The 17826-nt window shown below is 35.5% G+C and overlaps 1 protein-coding gene across 6 annotated transcripts in view; it reads left to right on the top strand.

Moving 5' to 3' along the window:
• The window catches only part of LOC149189738 (uncharacterized), a 295417-nt gene extending 284642 nt beyond the window's left edge, over positions 1 to 10775 (top strand). For 3 of the 6 annotated variants that reach the window (XM_089411922.1, XM_089411924.1, XM_089411921.1), the window contains 3 exons: positions 9927 to 10154; positions 10250 to 10296; positions 10543 to 10775. In XM_089411922.1, coding sequence (XP_089268048.1) covers positions 9927 to 10154; positions 10250 to 10296; positions 10543 to 10549 — 282 coding nt within the window. In that variant the 3' untranslated portion in view covers positions 10550 to 10775. Of the gene's footprint in view, positions 1 to 9189; positions 9380 to 9926; positions 10155 to 10249 lie in introns of those variants that run through there. The other 3 variants (XR_016255924.1, XR_016255923.1, XM_089411923.1) reach the window with 3 other exon arrangements.
• Positions 10776 to 17826: the final 7051 nt, after the last annotated feature.

Raw genomic sequence — 17826 nt, 5'->3', positions numbered from 1 at the left:
TTGCTCTTACTTTGATAACTACTTGTGATGTTCGTTTACTTAACTTGATGTATTTGTAGTTAGCTCTTCTTTACTTGATTATTATGATGTTCTCTAATCATTAGACAACTACCAAACAATGAAGATCAATGAGACAAGAGGATACAAAATGTAGGCTACTAGCTAGGGCCAAAACCTCTCCCCTTGGGAGGAAAACCCACAAGAATTCTTCTCTTCTTATAGAATGTTCAGATGATGAATTCCAAGACCTATGACCCCCGACAAAGACCCCTCCGAGACCAAGTCAAACCTTTTTTTGGTGAATCTCTCTTTCTCAATATCAATGCTAGTCAAACTTGCTTCAATGCTCCAGATTTCAGCTTCACTTCATTAGTTCAGTCATGGCTTCAGATCTGTACTTTTCAGCCTTCCAATAACTCTTGTAGTTTTGCATGTGTGGGTGCTTTAGGGCAGAATTATAACCCTCTCTCCCTTCACTTGGCTTAATTCCCTTTTCTTGGCAACTTGGCTAGAAATTTGATCTTCTTGGCACTTTATTTCAGCTCCTTTAATGAATGTGATTTTCTGCAACAATTGATGCTCTAGTCTCCTTGACCTTTTGTGTTCTCTTCTTCTTCGCTCATTATAAGGCTTCTTTTTCTCTCGTGATTGAACTTCTTTCGTTGCTTCATCAAACTTGTGTGTATCTCCTTCCAAATGAGGCTGATGGCACTCTTATATATAGGTCAAACATCCATTTCACGAGGTTGACTTGTCACTTTGTAGGCCAACTTGTTGTAGCTAGGTTGACTTGATCTTGGACGGTCTTTCATGACATTTTATTATTTTAACATTACAATAAATTTCTTTGACTTGATACATGATGCCCAAATGGGTCTTATACATATTACAATGACTCAGTTGACTTCTTTGACTCAATGACAAAGCCTTAGAAGCGCTCAATGGGTGCTTGACCTACAAATTAAATTGACTTGAGCATGAAACCCATGCTACAAAATAATAATAAATATATTTTTTTTTTTGTCTTTTCATTAAATACATAAAATCAAGTTTACATTAGACATTATGAAGAAAGAACCTAGTTATTCATTTCAATAGGTTATATGTCATGTATGTTGAAGATACCAAGGAAGTGTTTCCTAGTGCATTTATCCTTTTGGCCTAGGAAGACACATTAATGTCTTTTTTGTCATGTGACATTATGAGTTATATTAATGTCATGGAGGAAAGTTACATTTTATGGGTTATATACTATGTACTTTAATATTAATGTCACTTGTGTCATAAAGTGACTTTATGAGAAAAGTACAAGGTACACTTTATTATTAAAGTGACTTTATGAGAGAAAAAGTGCACATGGTACAAAAACATTAAAAAGTGACTAGGAGTCTCATTAATTGAAGGGGACACATGTAAGAAGGAGTCAAGAGAGGAAATCTAAGTTGCACGATATGAGGAAACAGGTACGGGTACAAAACGTAACCCCGTCCCCCCTCGCCCAAATTTTGGAAACGGGGAAACACGATATATATATATATATATATATATATATATATATATAGACATTTAGGAAATATGCGCAATCATAAAGCATACATGATACATTATAATCTATTACATTATGATTAAATTGTCCAATGTCAATGCATAAACTATAAGTCTCTAAATATGAAAGAGTCAATAGTTATAAAATGTACTAGAAACTAGAAAAGACAAGTAAATCTATTATCTACTATTTGACCCTCTTGCCACGAGAAATTTCTAATTTCTTTTCTTGTGCTTGATTGGGAGTCTCCTCCTGCATAGTCGAACGACCTTGGTGCTCTTGATTAAAAGCAAGTTCCATACCCTAGTACCCTAGGTGCTCTTGATTTTTGGAAGTCTCCCCTGCATAGAGGGCTTGGTGTTATTAGAAAAGACAAGTAAATCTATTATCTACTACTTGACCCTCTTGCCATGAGAAATTTCTAATTTCTTTTCTCATTCTTGATTGGGAATCTTCTCCTACATAGTCAAATGACCTAGGTGCTCTTGATTATTGGGAGTCTCCCCTGCATAGAGGGCTTGGTGTTATTGATTAAATACAAGTTCCATACCCTAGTACATAACAAAATCCAATGGAAACATTGCAATCCCCCCAATCTTGAAATTTTGAAAAAATGATGAGTCTGCTGGATTTTGAGTGAGATCTAAAATTCTACTTTCTCCATATGAAATCCAATGAAGGTGAAACCACTCTCAAACATCCCGAGTCATTTCATGGTAATGTTAAAAATTTAAGTAAAAAGATGAAAATGAAAGATAAAAGAGAATGTCGAAAGATAAAGGAGAATGCCACTTTTACTTTAAGAATTTAACATTATCATGAACCACATATCAACACTAGGGCCATAGGCTTGAACATTAGGTTGCCCCACTCAAAAAATTTTGTTTCCAATCTTCAGTAGCTCCCTCTATCACTCTTGAATTGGCAGGGAATGAAAAAAAAGTCATTTTATTGCTGAAATGTGGCTGTATGACCTGGAAACATGTTTTAAGCCGTACTGGGCCACGTTTCCCCCATGTGAAATGTGGTAGTACAGTTTGGAATGCGTTTCTAGGCCGTACCAAATGCGTTTCAGCGTTTTTGTACCGTTTCTGCCCAGAAATGGGCTCTAGCCCAGCATTTCCTGCAACATAGGAGGAAATGATATCCACCCTTGATCTAATAAGTTGAGATTTAATCTCAGCCATTAGATCTCAAGGGTTAGGGTTCTCTTCATTTGAGAAGACAAAAAGGTAAAAGAAAAGGATTCTATCATTTTTTTTTTCTTCAAGTGAGCCTTTGGAGAGGAGAAGAGCCAAGTAGGAGGATAAAGAGGCCGCTACAACCATTGTTGCAGGAGGAAGAAGCTACAACAATGAGAGTTGCCCATCTGACCTGCGTTTCCTAGCAGAGAAGGTTGGCATCAAACCCAAGGTTCTGTAGCTGCCCTAATGCAAATTTCGGAGCAGATTCTTAAGAGACACAAGCCCGAATTTTTAGGTGACAGAGGCCCGGATTTTTAGGAGACTCCCAGTACGAGATTTGAGGTTGATATCAGGCTGAATCTACAGGAGAACATTCGGTCTGTGGCTCATATTCATATGCTGGAAGATAGTTGACTGACACACAGACTGGATTTTTAAATATCTCTAACAACGTATTTTGTGGAGCACTTACTGCAAAGAATTGGCACGAATTTTCTGGTAGTTTTCTGCTGAGTTTGACACAAATTTTGAGGCACTGTCAGTGGGTATCAGGCACAAAATTCGATGCAAATCATAGGCTGAGATAGCTGACTGTGTGGGGCATGAATTTCCATGCAAACCTGAGTAGTGACATCAGCAAACAAAAGGGAGATAAGTTTGTTGTGATTTTGATGTGTATTAAATTTGTTCTGAGAGCAATATAATCCTTCTGGAAGACTGGTTTTCCCTGTGTATTTTTCTAGGGTCATTGGACCAAAAATAAATGTGTCATGTGTGATGAATGCTTGCATTTATTTTCTTGTATCAGCTGAAAATGTCAAAAGAGTAGAGTAGTCTCTTATGTTTTTAGTTGAATGCAATTTAATGTTTATATCAACCACATGTTATGTTGGATTTAGGCATTAAACTACATGCAAAAGCTTAAAATTGGGTTGGGGCTACAACAGTTAGAATTTCTACATTGTAGTCAACATTGCTTCTCATTTGGTGACATCTTCATAATCTGGCTTTTGAGTAACTTTGAGAGGTGGGTTGAAGACATCTTTGATATATTTGGTCTAGATAAGTTTGTATTTTGGGACTAACATTTATGTTCCATATAACCATTAAGGGAGGTTAAGGGAGGTTATTATTATAATGGTCGTAGATTGGGCCGAGAGGCGCTTTACAACCTAGTATGGGGGTATGTCTCACATAAACGTAAACATTTAACATGTAATGGGGGTAGATCTAACGTAAACGTAAACATTTAACATGTAATGTTTAACATTTTTAATCTAATGTCGGCCCTATTTAAAAATCAATCTAATTATTATTATGTATAAACACAATATAAATTTAAAATATAAAGAGGTTTACAAACACTCAAAAAAGAGGTATGGTAAATAAATAAAAATATAAATAAACCAGAGGTATGGTAAATAAATAAAACTTCTTTTTATACTTACTCCAGAGGTATGGTAAATAAATAAAAATATAAATAAACTAGAGGTATGGTAAATAAATAAAACCTCTTTTTATATTTACAAAAACTCAAAAAAGAGGTTTATTTAGGTGAAGCCTATGGGCTAAATACCATTTTAATACCATGGGCTAAATACCATGGGCCAAATACCATATTTATAAAAGAGATATGGTAAATAAATAAATATAAAAGAGGTATAAAGAAGTATGGTAAATAAATAAAAATATATCAAATAAGATTAGAAATCAACATCTAATTATATACCAAGCCTATGGGCCAAATACCATGGTAAATAAAAGAGGTATGGTAAATAAATAAAACCTCTTTTTATATTTACTCCATAATCCTTTTTATATTTACGAACATTCAAAAAATAGGTTTTATTTAGGTGAAACATATGGGCCAAATTATTATTAATACCATGCAAAAAAAACATTATTAACCCTAATATTAATATTAATATTATTATCAAATTTAACATTCATATCAATATATTATAATATTAATATTATTAAATTTAATAACTTTGGAATTATACAATATTAAATTTGTTATATTATAATATATATTAATAAATCATGATATATATTAACTCTAGATATATATGGGAGGTAAGAACAAAGACAGAGTGATAGAGATGGAGAGATAGGGAGAGTTACAAGAGAGAGGTGGAGATAAATTGAAGTAGAGGGGAGAGGACGAATGAAGAGAGAGAGAGGGAAAGGACTGAGAGAGGGAGAGAAGGGTAAGAGAGGGAGACATAAAGATGGTGGGAGAGAGAGGAGAGAGGGAGGGAGATAATGAGAGGATTGGAGGGCAAAGATAGAGAGATTGGGGAAGAGAGAGGGAGGTAGGAGAGAAAGGGAGAGAGGAAGGACAAGAGAGATGACTTGAGAGAGAGGAGGAGAGAGGGAGGGATAGAGAGATGGGGTTGGAGGGGGGAGAGAGGGAGGGAAGAAGAAAGACATAGAGAGTGAGAAGTGGAGAGAGAGAGGGAGTGACAAGGGAGAGATGGAGAGAGAGTATGTATATTTAGGGGTGAGATAAAGAGACAAAGAAGGAGAGATGGAGAAAGGGAGGGATATAGTAACATAGTTTGAGAGAGAGAGGGGAAGAGAGAGGATTGGAGGGCAGAGAGATAGAGAGAGAGGATTGAAGGGAAAAGAGAGAGAGAGATAGAAAGAGGATTGGAGGGCAAAGAGAGAGAGAGAGAGTGATGGGGGAAGAGAGAGGGAGGTAGGAGAGAAAGGGAGAGAGGAGGAGAGAGGGAGGGATAGAGAGATGGAGTTGGAGGGGGAGAGAGGGAAGAAGAAAGACATAGAGAGTGAGAAGTGGAGAGAGAGAGGGAGTGATAAGGGAGATATGGAGAGAGAGTGTGTATGTTTGGGTGTGAGATAAAGAGACAAATAAGGAGAGATGGAGAGAAAGGGGGAGAGAAGGAGAGAGGGATATAATAACAGAGTTGGGGGGTGAAGAAAGAGAGAGGTGGGAGAGAAAGGGAGAGAGAGGAAGGAAGAGAGTGGGAGGGAAAGAAAGATGAAGGTAAGAAGAAAGACTTAGAGAGAGAAATGTGGAGAGAGAGAGAGAGTGATAAAGAAGATGGAGAGAGAGGGAGAGAGGAGGGCAGGAGGAAAGAGAGATAGAAGTGAGGGAGAGGGAGAGAAGGGGAAGAGAGAAAGAGAGAGGGAGAGGAGGATGGAGGGATAGATAGATAGATTGGAGAAAGAGAGTATGTTTTGGGGGTGATATAGAGAAACAGAGGGACATAGAGATATTGATGGAAGGTGAAGAGAGGGAAGAAGAGAGAGATCGAGGGAGGGAAGGACAGAGAGATTGATAGATATGGAGTGAGAGTGTGTGTGGTTGGGGGGGTGAGATAGAGAGACAAATGAGAGATGGAGGGAGATATAGATATAGATGGAGGGGGGAGAGGGAAGAATATTTCTTGCACTAGATGCATTGATTTCAATGTAGATAGCAATTTCTAATCCTATTTGATTGCTTGCACTAGATGCATTGATTTTAGTGTAGATGTTGATTTCTAATGATATTTGATTGCTTGCACTAGATGCATTGATTTCAATGTAGATGATTTCTAATCCTATTTGATTGCTTGCACTAAATGCATTGATTTCAGTGTAGATGGTGATTTCTAATCCTATTTGATTGCTTGCACTAGATGCATTGATTTCAATGTAGATGTTGATTTCTAATTATATTTGATTACTTGCACTAGATGCATTGATTTCAATGTAGATGATTTCTAATCCTATTTGATTGCTTGCACTAAATGCATTGATTTTAATGTAGATGGTCATTTCTAATCCTATTTGATTGCTTGCACTAAATGCATTGATTTTAGTGTAGATGTTGGTTTCTAATCCTATTTGCTTACTTGCACTAGATACATTGATTTGAGTGTAGATGTTGATTTCTAATCCTATTTGATTGCTTGCATTAGATGCATTGATTTCAGTGCAGATTTTGATTTCTGATTTGATGTAACTGGATGCATGATGGTACATTAACTTTAAAGTGATTGGATTAACAATGTGCATTGGTTTCAGTGTAAGCACAAAAAATTATTGGCAATGTACATTGATTTTTGTGTTATAGTAATTCAACCTATTAATATTGGAGAGCAAGAGAGACAAGGTTGTTGAAGAATCAAGGGAAGTTATGTATAATAGGATTCTTCTAAACTTGATAACAATTTGTGAAGCACTTTTCCAATTTACCTTAGCTTGATCTTCTTCTTATTATTAGTGTGTGGCTACTTCATCAAACTACTACCAAAACATAAGAAATAAGAACACAAGATATTGGCTCTCTGCCAGGGCCAAAACCTCTCTCTCTTAGAGAGGAAAACCCTTTCGTAAATTTCTCGTATTGAAGCTTCCTATTGATCAATGCCAAACCCTAGACCCTTGACTAGAAAATCCTCCAAGCACAAGTCAAGTTCGTCCTTCCTGCATTTTGTTCCCCGACACTTAGTCCTCCTTGTTCCGGCACTTCGTTCTCCTTCTTCCGGCACTTTGCTCTTCTTACAATACTTTCCCTAGAAGAGACACTTATCCTTGGTCTCTAGTGAAGCCCTTCAGTAATAATGATTTCTTCCTTCTTCTTGACCAACCGAGCTCCTTCTTCAATGTGTAGGTACAGACTTGATATGACAATTTTGCAGCCGTAAATTCTCGTGCGTGTGGGAGGTTCAGTTGTGTATTTGGTTCCTTTCTCCTTCGTATGAGAGAGTCTCTTCTTCGCTCTATTGGGAGGCCTTGTAGGCCTAAGTTTCAAGCCCAAACCAAGATGAATATATGACTGTGATTTTGCTGCTGATATAACTGCAGAATGCCCTCCTTTTTCTCACACGTGTGACTGTACTTTGCCCTAGAAACAGTCCCAAAACTTCGTTTTTCTTCCTTCTTTCTTTGTTGCACTTGGAGACGTCCTTAAAATTCATCCTTCTTCACTTTTCCTTGACTTCTCTTGCTCACTGATTTCAGAGGTGAGTATTGATCGTTATGAGGGAGTGGACAACTTCTATATATAGAGGACTGTCCCTCCTTTAGGCCGACTTGTTGACTGTAGGTCGACTTGGTGTTTCTTCATCATTTTTGCTGCTAGGAGGATGTCGTTGCATGGAGAGGACTTGACTTTGCTTGGAGATATTTCCTTTGACTCTTATACAAGTTTATACATAGTGTAACATGCCCTTAATGGTCTTCAATAAATACATTAACTCTTTGACTTCCTAGAAGCACTTAAATATGTGCTTGACCTACTTCAATGAGCAAGAAACTCATTGATAAATATAACAAAAATATTATTTCTTTTCTTGAATAAATACAAATATCAAAAGTACATTTATGAAGACCTAACCTAGTTACACTTTCTTCAACAAAGGTATGATGTTTACTACAACAACTCGAGCTAAAGATATAAATGGTTGACGATTTCAACTATCTTTTTCATATAATCGATATGAAAAGATGACAAAACTAACAAGGGTGACAATAAGAATAGTAGAATAAAATAGTTTGAGATTGATCACAATGGAGACTATTTGTTATTGATTACATTTTTATTATTCACATTTTTTATCATTCAATACAATTACATTGTTACTCTGCATTTAAAATTTTTATTGCATCATTTTTCATCATTAAATTTATTAACAATATTTATCATCTCAACAAACTAAGTTAACTAAGCATATTTAAAATTAAAATGGCCAAATTAATCTTAGACATATTTAGCATATTTAAAATGTTTATATTAATATTAGATGTATTTACATATTATTGATAAAATTAATCATATCTTCGAAAGATTTTCCTTGGTTGCACATGACTGAAACCAACTTAAATCAAATCTCTCGAGGTGCAAACTTTTCCTAAAGTTTTGCACTAAAAAAAAGAGGTTTGCATCTCGAGAGATTTGATCCCTTTCGGCTCCTGATAGATCTGTAGTTAAGATGGATCTAGGCTGGTTATAGTCAAGTTGTACTTAGGTGGATTAAATGACTTCTATTGAACGTCACAAGTCGTATTTATCTTAGATTAAACGTTTCATAATTTATAGTAATGAGAATACGAACAATGGATCACTCAATGTACCCATCCATGTCTAACAAGATGTATTTTGGATATGAAGTGGGTAATTCGAGTGATACCTTGTCAAATGTATGGTGTACTTATTTTCTGCTAGTGTTGTATGCATAAACAGGCTTCTCACCTTCAGAATTCTCCATTGATCCTTACATGCTAATGAAACCCCAATAATCACTATTTGGATGACTTTACGTTTCTAAGTTTAGAAGGCAAGTGTTTTTCTAGTTGAGCTGATCTTATACATAGTAATTTTGGCTTTTATGTACTCATATATAGATATATCAATTAATATAGTGTGCTAGTGTACAAGTAGAAAATGTTTGTGTCACTTGCATGTGTATTTGCTTTCTTGTTTATGTTTGTCGCATTTTCGTGTCTTAGCTTGGAGCATGTATCAGATTTCCCCGCTGATTGACTAAGAGGGATGTTCATAGATGTATTATAGAAGAGATCCACAAAGCCTGCATGGAAGGTACATGAACTGAGCCAAAAGAGGTCTCAACTCCAATTCGTCATCGCTAGTAGTACTTTCACGCCTACGTGCATTGCATAGACAATGTCATCTTTACTCGTAAGATATACCAAATCACATATGCATTTTTTATGAAATATTTCAGTGCTATTGACATTAACTTTATTAATTGGAAAAACTGTTTATATCAGCCAAATATCTTCGATTTTTTTAATTAATTAATTTATTTTTGTTAAATTATATATAGAAGTTTTGTTTGCTAAGTTTTTTGTAGTTTAGTTTTGGATTTTAGTAATTCAGTTTTTCGTTTAGCACTGCATGTCATCTACGACTGTGCAGACATCTGTTTATCTGTAGCTTTAATAATTGCAAAAGCTTAAATATTGTTTTTTCGTATTTGGGAGCCCTTGATGACGAGGATTTTCAGGTTATTTGCTTCACTTGACAAGCATAGACTTTGTAGATTATCACAAACTTTCCATTTAAAGAGCTTTGCATTGGTTATCTTGAGTTGTATTCACACCGAAGTTGGCCTTACAAATCTCATGGCACTCTACATGTATTGGAAGGATTGTACTTGGTAAATATGTTTGGAAATATAAATTAAATCTCTGCTAGTTACATGATTTGGCTGTGTATTTCTCAGGAGTTCACCGACGTAAAACAAATCATTGATCTCTTAACTTCATTCAATGTGAGGGACAAACAAACTGATTTCATTCGAATGTACATCTGTCTTGCCCTGGCGGATGCTTGGTTGTGGTGTAATCCTTCAATCAATGAAAATTCAATCGCCCTTGAAACATGGTTACATTTCCTCCGAGGTTGTTCCTGTCAAATTAGCAGCACAGATTGGAGGGCCTATGCTTCAAAGGTACTCTGTCAACTGTAGAAGGTTATGTCAATCAGGGGATGATTTAGTTTTTCTTCTTATACTTCACATTTGTTTTGCTCTCGTGTTGGTTGCAGGTGCGCAATAAGGCTTCGTATCTTCTTCAGATATATGAGGGACAAAAGTAGGTGTTCCTCAAGATGGACGCTTTGTAGTTATTTGTAATTTTATGGCGTGCATTGGAAATATCAACATATTCTGTCAAAAAATCAAGTTTGCTCTGAGAAGCAAAAAATATTGTGGGTGGCTGTAAGCTGTATAGGGAAATGCTTCAATGCTTCATGGAAAGTTCATATTAGGAATTTTAATTTATGCAGTAGCTAATTATATGCCATGGCCATTTATTTGGTGCCGTGGGTGTTTTGTACAGGAAGTAATTATGATTGATATAGGATCCAAAAACACTTTCCCATTCAACATCTCGTGAAATATGACAATGCTGAAAATTCACTCCATCTCTGACTTTTGTCAAAAATCATCACCTGATCAGCTTTTTCAAAGATTACATTGTGGAACATTGGCTTATTAGCTGTAGTTATTTGCATTGATTAAAGACAGTATAGTCTGCTAAATATCCGGGGCAATGAACTATTGTAATATTCAGAGTGTGTTTTTATGTGGAACACAATGTTGCGTATTAGCTAGTATAAAAGTCACAGGAAGTCAGCTGAAGGTTCTCAAATGATCCAACTACAATTCATACAATTCAAACTTGTGCCCTATCGTAAACGCGTTCTAATTCAATTCAATCTTGTATCCAATCCTTAACGCGTTTGTCTTGTCTTTGCTTTATGAGATTCTTTTCTTGGATTGTACCTTTCGTATATGCATTTAAAACATAATCAGGATACTAGGAAGAAGGATGCCAGTAATGAGATAATATTAATGGTTTTACATTCTAAGGTTTCAAACAACATAATCAAGGGTTTTTGTATTGAGGCCAGTTTGTCATTGTGATTTTGTCTCAACAATTATTATTGGGCAATTTGCATAAATCATGAAAATATAATGCAATATCAAGTTTATAACTACATTAAATTTCAATTAAAGAATGTGTGCTTAGTTTAATGATTTGGTAAAATCTAGTATCCTAAAGAGGTTCCCTTTTTAGTGATGGTCTTTTAAGGGCGAGATGAATTACTTATTTTAATAAAGTTAATTATAATGTCTACATATAATTTCATGAGTCTCGCAAAATTATGGATAAAGGTTGTATTAGAAAGTTGTGTCTCTCAAAGGTGAACTAAGAAAAAAAACAGAATTGTTCCTTTAAATGTTCAGTTATTAGTTCATAAATATTTTGGTCTTTTACAAAAATGAAGGACTAGATTTGGCTGTTACTATTTAAGGGATTTCAAGATACAAAGAAATTCTTCATTTTGTTTTTTCAATATTAGGACCAAGTTGTCTAGCTTCAACTCGTGAAGTGTAATCTATTAAACCATATTTACATTGTTTAACCCAATAAACCACTCTGAAAGAGAGAAAACCCACTACATAGCTCACTAATAGATATGTTCATTTTGATGATTGTAAAAGCATTAGTAACACTCTTAGTATGAGTGCTATGCATTTATCATTAGCTTTATATGATCTATCATTAGTGCTAGTGCTATTTTATTTTATTTTTTTAATTTTGAAAACTTACCAATACATTTCTAAATAATAGTCTCTAAATGTATAGTTTACTCATGTTGTGAAATTGACATTTATTAAACTTAACAAACAAATTAGTGGTAGTTCCATTGACTTGGCAAAGTCTATATGTAATACAATAATTGCTATGAAACAAAATCGAAAAATAAAATAGAGATGTTAGGAATGATCATTCCTAGTATAGCAAATGTTACTTGCATCTAGTGAAAGGGTCAAATTTTTAAGCCTTTAAATCTTGAATATTGAGAATTGAAATGGTGGCACTTAGGCAAACATTGAAATCAACTATTTCCAAAAGAATATGTTCATCTTTGACAATATTTTTGACATCTAATTGAAGTTTGATGATTCAATTCCCCAAACATCAATCCAAGAATGATTATTGCAATGCAAAAAAGCTTACAACAACAATCAAGAAAACACTCCAATTCAATATATTCAAAGTTTTTGACTTGTCCAACTTGACAATATTGTTCTAAATGAACTTCCATGCAAGTGACTAACATTGACATTGGGAGGGCTTAGATATACTCTACATCCAAACTGTGGGCACAATGGTCTAACCATCTTTGAATTTTGTTTTTGAAAAAAAACTTCAATGAACTCATATGTACTCTACATCTAAATTATGAGCACAATGGCCAATAATATTGAACTACTTTTTTGAAAAGAAACATCATTATCATTGAGATTAGTATGTATAGAAAAATAAAAAATAAGAGTGGGTTGCCTTGGTATCCTTTATGGGCAAAGTAAAATATAACATAAGCATGAGTCGACGATAGCTAAAACATCTAAGTGCTCACCCTTTGTAGTACAAGAGCCATAAAATCATAAAATAACATTAAACTTTAATCCCAATTGTTGGGGATTGGAGGGGGGGAAGAGAAAATAAAGAGGCTATGTACACTCATAGTGCTCAAGAACTAGTGTGCCAACCCAATGTTGACCTCCATCCATTGAACCTGTAGAGGTAGCTTGAGAAGGTGCACAAGTAAAAACAAGGTCTCTAGAAGCTATTATATGTGTTTTGTTTCCAAGTGCAATTTATGGGATTGTAACTCAATCTACAAAGATAAGCTAACAAAAGTTAGATTTCCATCGTACTAAGAACTTTGATGTGACAATGGAATCAAATAGATCATAATTCCTCTTTTTCCATAGACAATAAAACTTCAACCCTAATAAACATGTAGAATGGAATCACATGCCTACGATAGTCAATGACCAAGCAAAGCAATGTGATAAGGAGGTAAGCAGATGTTGTTGGGATATAGACTTTGCCCATGCCTACAAGTTATTCTTTTAATCAAGGGTAAGCCCCCAAGGAAGGACACTACACAAAGAATGCCTTTTCAAGTTCTAGAATGTTTTTTTAGAAAGTGTGGAGCTTGAAAAACCATGTTTTTTTGTTTAGATTTTCAATACACAAAACTTATTTGTCTATCCCTCCAAGGATGGCTTTCAGTGGAGCCACTTATAGCCCATGGTTGACATTTATATCTTGAAAGCCATGGAGTCATGGCTTTGCCCCACTATCAATCTCTTGACTAATCGCTTGGTGTAGTGATGCCAAGCTTCGAAGCATCGTGGTTATGAATCAAACTTTGTATGTTGTCCATGACAATCTTACCTTACTTAGCTAGGTTGAGCTTGAGATTAAAATTAGGCTAGAGAATCTAGGTTTGAGCAACTGTAGCCATCAAATCATTCACCATGCAAATCCCTATTATAGGCTAAGAACTAAGATGATTTTACCAAATATTTTCCATTTACATAGATAAGTATAAACTAATAGGGACAAGAAGTTGAATCAAATGCTTGTTCAAACAATGAATTCCTTCCAAGATAAGAACTTTATGGCCTTCTAGATGCTCTTATTCACAAAAGAACCTTTGATTTTGACTAAAGTGGGAGTGACCAATAAAGTTCCCAAAGGAAGCCTCCTCCATGCTTGTTCCCATAGGGAGCCCCTTGGTGAACCAAAAATCGAAGATGGGCCTTCCAAGCCTCTTTTCTGTCAATAATTCCAATGGTTCATTTGGCCGACAAGACTTGGGATTTCAGTCAAGTTTTATCAAATGAGTAAGCCTTGATATTTCCATGAGGTACAATATAGTGCTAAAACCATTGCTTTGATCTATCTTAGCCTAGATAAAGGAGCAAGGAGATTTCTCCGTACAAGAATAGTCCAAAAGTAAAGGCACCCAACAATATTACACCAGTTAGTATTTAAATTTTGGTGTAGATTTATAATTTGTTAACCAATGCTAACAACTTGGTGATCCATATCTTGCTCTTTTTTCCAACCCATTACTACAACCTCGCAAAGGGTAGGCTCTAAAGGTAAAAGTGATACCAAAGAACTTGAAAACTTTCCCTTGTTGCTATAACATCTTTTGCCTCACTTATCATCAAATGCATTTATTGGTCAGGGCAACATCCCTTTCCCCTATGTAGACCTAAGTTCATCTTAAAAAAACTTCGCAAATACTGTACATGAGCTTCCTACATGAAAGTAACATATACTCCAAAAAGAAACTGTGTATATATTTAAATATATTGAAAAAATATAAAAAAAATGTGATTTTTCATGGATTTATAAGTTACACTAAAAACTCACCTACATGAACTTGTGGCATAACCTCCCAAACCAATTTATGGAGGCATAAATACATGTCGTGGGTGGCCCTCATGGCAACTATTAACCTTCATATCATCACTCTAACAAAATTTCCTTGTATTAGGTATGTTGTTCCTGTGCTTTTAGGCACTCCCTTGTCTCCATCAAACCCTTGTTTCCACGTTGTGATGTTGAGGCATTCCTATCTCACATCTATCTAGCTTCTATTAGAGGAGGAAACCTTCAACGACACGGGGATGGAGGATCCATAAGAAATATTTGCTCGGTGTTGATAGCTAGGATCAGGTTATTGTGTAGCTACTTATAGTCTATTGTGATCAATAAAATAACTCATATTTTGTCCCAGTTCTATTGTTTATGTTTCATCTTCTGAATATTTAATGGAATTTTTGATGGACTAACTATTATATATGCAATGGAATTGTTTCTTGTTCTACTCTATGTTTCCTTGCTAGTTTTGCAGGTTTGCATCTATGGAGCAAGAATGAGGGTTTGAACACTGCGGATCGACATCAAACATATACCCGCTTGTGAGTCCTCATTCCTTCTTTTGTAAGTTTTATGCAATTTATATGATATTTTGTGTGCTCTTTGTTGATTTTCCATTTTTTCTTTGTTGGGGCTCTCAACCCTGGCCTCATGGGATTTTCCCCACAACATAATAAGCTACTCTACCAGGGAGAATGCTTTTGTGTATTTTCCCTAAGGGTTGTATCCTTGATCAGGGTGATCAATAGGTTTCTTGCTTTATTTCAGTCTCGAGATCTCTCTTTGGATCTATCCTTCTAGCCTGATCCCTTAGATCTGGGCTTTTATTTTACTTTTTCAATCTTTTGCACAGATACATATTTTTCTCTTATTATAGTCACATATATATGCTTGTTGGCTTCTTGCAAATCGCTTATACACGGGTGGTGGATTAACTCTCGGGGGTCCTGTAGCACCTAAAGGAGGTCTGTAAAGTGTTGGTTCGTTGGTTCCACTTCCTTAATTTCATTTAGGGATTTGAATCATATCATAGTAACCCTTCATGACATATTTACCCTGGTGGACCGGTAAGCTTGGATATGTTTTGGAACAATTGTGTATGCACGCTTTTTGTTCAAAGAAAAATTGCATATAGTCTTGAAGGTGGAAAAATTTCCACTCTTCTTTGTGTTTAGGAGGCTTGCAAAGGTCTTTGTGTGGTCCTTTTTACTAGTTTGATTTTGAGATTTCTGAAATTGTAACTGTTTTGTTTACTTGGTTGGTTTATATGAAGGTTGTCTTGTATAAGCCTAAGATTTCTTATTGCGTGAGTGTTTTTAGCTCTGGGTTGGGTCCTTGGACTTAGTTTCCAAGTTTTTTATTGCTTCCAGCCTTGTAGACAACCTTTGTTGTTGTTTGTTTGGCAATATTTGATTCTTCTTCATTCCTTGTCACTTGCCTTATACTCAGATGCAAGTTTTTGTACTGGCTTTGCCTTGGTTTTGATTTTCGCTTATAAGAAAAGAAAAGGAAAGTTGTTTTGTGTTTCTTTTTGTTTCCTTTCCTTTTTTATTTTGTTTTGGAGATCAGAACAAGCAAGCTCATTTGGTTTCCATACTACTATAAGACGTTCTTTCTTATTTTGTTTTGGAGATCATAACATGCAAGCTCATTTGGTTTCCATACTACCATAAGATGATGGTAGTTGTTTCTATCTTTGTGTGTGCTTCAAGGTAGTTTCTGGATACTCTTTTCAGTGCTTGTGACTTATGAATTTTGTTTTTTTCTTGAAGCTTTTGCTTGCTTTAGTTCTTTTTATGTTTATAAGTACTTTTGTTTTTTGTGGTTTATACATCTTGGTGGTTGCCTCAAATCTTGTTCTTGCTTTTGTTGCATACAAGTTCATAAGTGCATTTTGGCATCTTAGATCGTAGTTAGTTGCATTAGTGTAGTGTGCATTTTGCATGGTATGAATCATTTTGTTTGTGTTGACTTTGATCTATAGTATGAAATGCTTATCTTTTACATTTTAAAGGAAAATAAAATATTGAATAAGATTTCGTGGAACCCAAACTAAAATCAATTTCTCATTGAAGAAAGAGAAATGTATTGCATGTAGTTAAGTGTTCTTATTTGGTTTATTTTGTGTTAGAACATCACTAGTTGCACTCTCATTACCCTTGAATTAGATAATAGACAAGTAAAATTATCACTTAACTTAAAATCAACTAGATTATTATTTTGTCATGGAAAATCAACTAGTCTAGGTGATTTAGGGTCTAATTGGAGTAGTGTGTGGAGAGTAAACCCTCTAAGGCCACTCAAACAAAACATAGAAGTTGATTAAAGAGTGGAATTCTAGTCCTGTATAGGTTGTTGGGCTCCTCTCACACAAAAGTCAAGCACTAGGTTGTGCAAGGATATGGAAAGAAAGATACCCCCTCTCCTGCTTGTCCGAACACTTGACCACGACTATCTCCCTCAATATTTGATTACAAAATGGAAGCTTAGTTGCTTTTCCTAAGGACTACCTAGGTGATTGCAAGGGGGAATACGTGTGGTACTTGAGACAAACGTTGGATCACTATCAAAGTGCTTTTGGAGGACGCCTCACGAAGTGAGGGTACTAGCATCGATCAAGGCTATTGTCACGAGGTCAACGTATCTATTTTTGTTACCATCCTTGGTAGGACTTGGGTGATCATCATCCGAAGCTTGCTTTCAGAAGACCCTTTCTCCACTTTCTTATATTTTGGTGTCGCAATCCTAATCATGAAGGTTGTTTTCTTGTTAGTTATCTTTAAGTACTTTATAGTGAGTGCTCTGTACTCATATCTTGCCTTTAGGGTATTTGGTCTTTTGTTATTTTTATTTTCAAAAGTGGTTGATTGATTGGTTTGTTGATCTAGGAGGCTTTGCGAGATTTCTCCTACGAATGTTAATCCTTCACCCTAAAGGTTTAGGTGAGATTCTGCTGGTTCTTTTGAACCAGTTTAATTGGATGCACCATGATATAACCCTTCCTTGGAGGCATCATCATCAAAGGATGAAATTGAAGCTCAAGGTTTCTTTTGTGACCTTGATAGTCATTATCTCAATTAGATTATGTTCTAGTTAGGGTCTTTCGAGAATCACGTTGATGTTGAGGATATCCTAGATACTTCCGAGCTTGGTATAGACCCCCTTCCAGGAGGCCTTATTTTTGTTGTATCTTTTGTAGGTGCTTCGATTAAGTGTTCCTATGAACCCTCCTTTCAGTATGGCCAATTTCAGTGGCACTAGCTCGACTATTGAGTCTGTAGGTGTTCATACATCGTCTTCTGTAGTTAGTGGAGGGGGAACCTTCTCCTTCTCCACTATGTCTACTTCTATGTCCATTTCAGTAGT

The sequence above is a fragment of the Pinus tabuliformis genome, chromosome 3_1 (genome assembly GCF_031772625.1).
Source record: "Pinus tabuliformis cultivar Carrire ecotype Pingquan chromosome 3_1, CPIR1, whole genome shotgun sequence".
NCBI lineage: Eukaryota > Viridiplantae > Streptophyta > Pinopsida > Pinales > Pinaceae > Pinus > Pinus tabuliformis.
The sequence above is the reverse complement of the archived record's forward strand: the minus strand, read 5'-3'. Positions and strand labels throughout refer to the sequence as shown.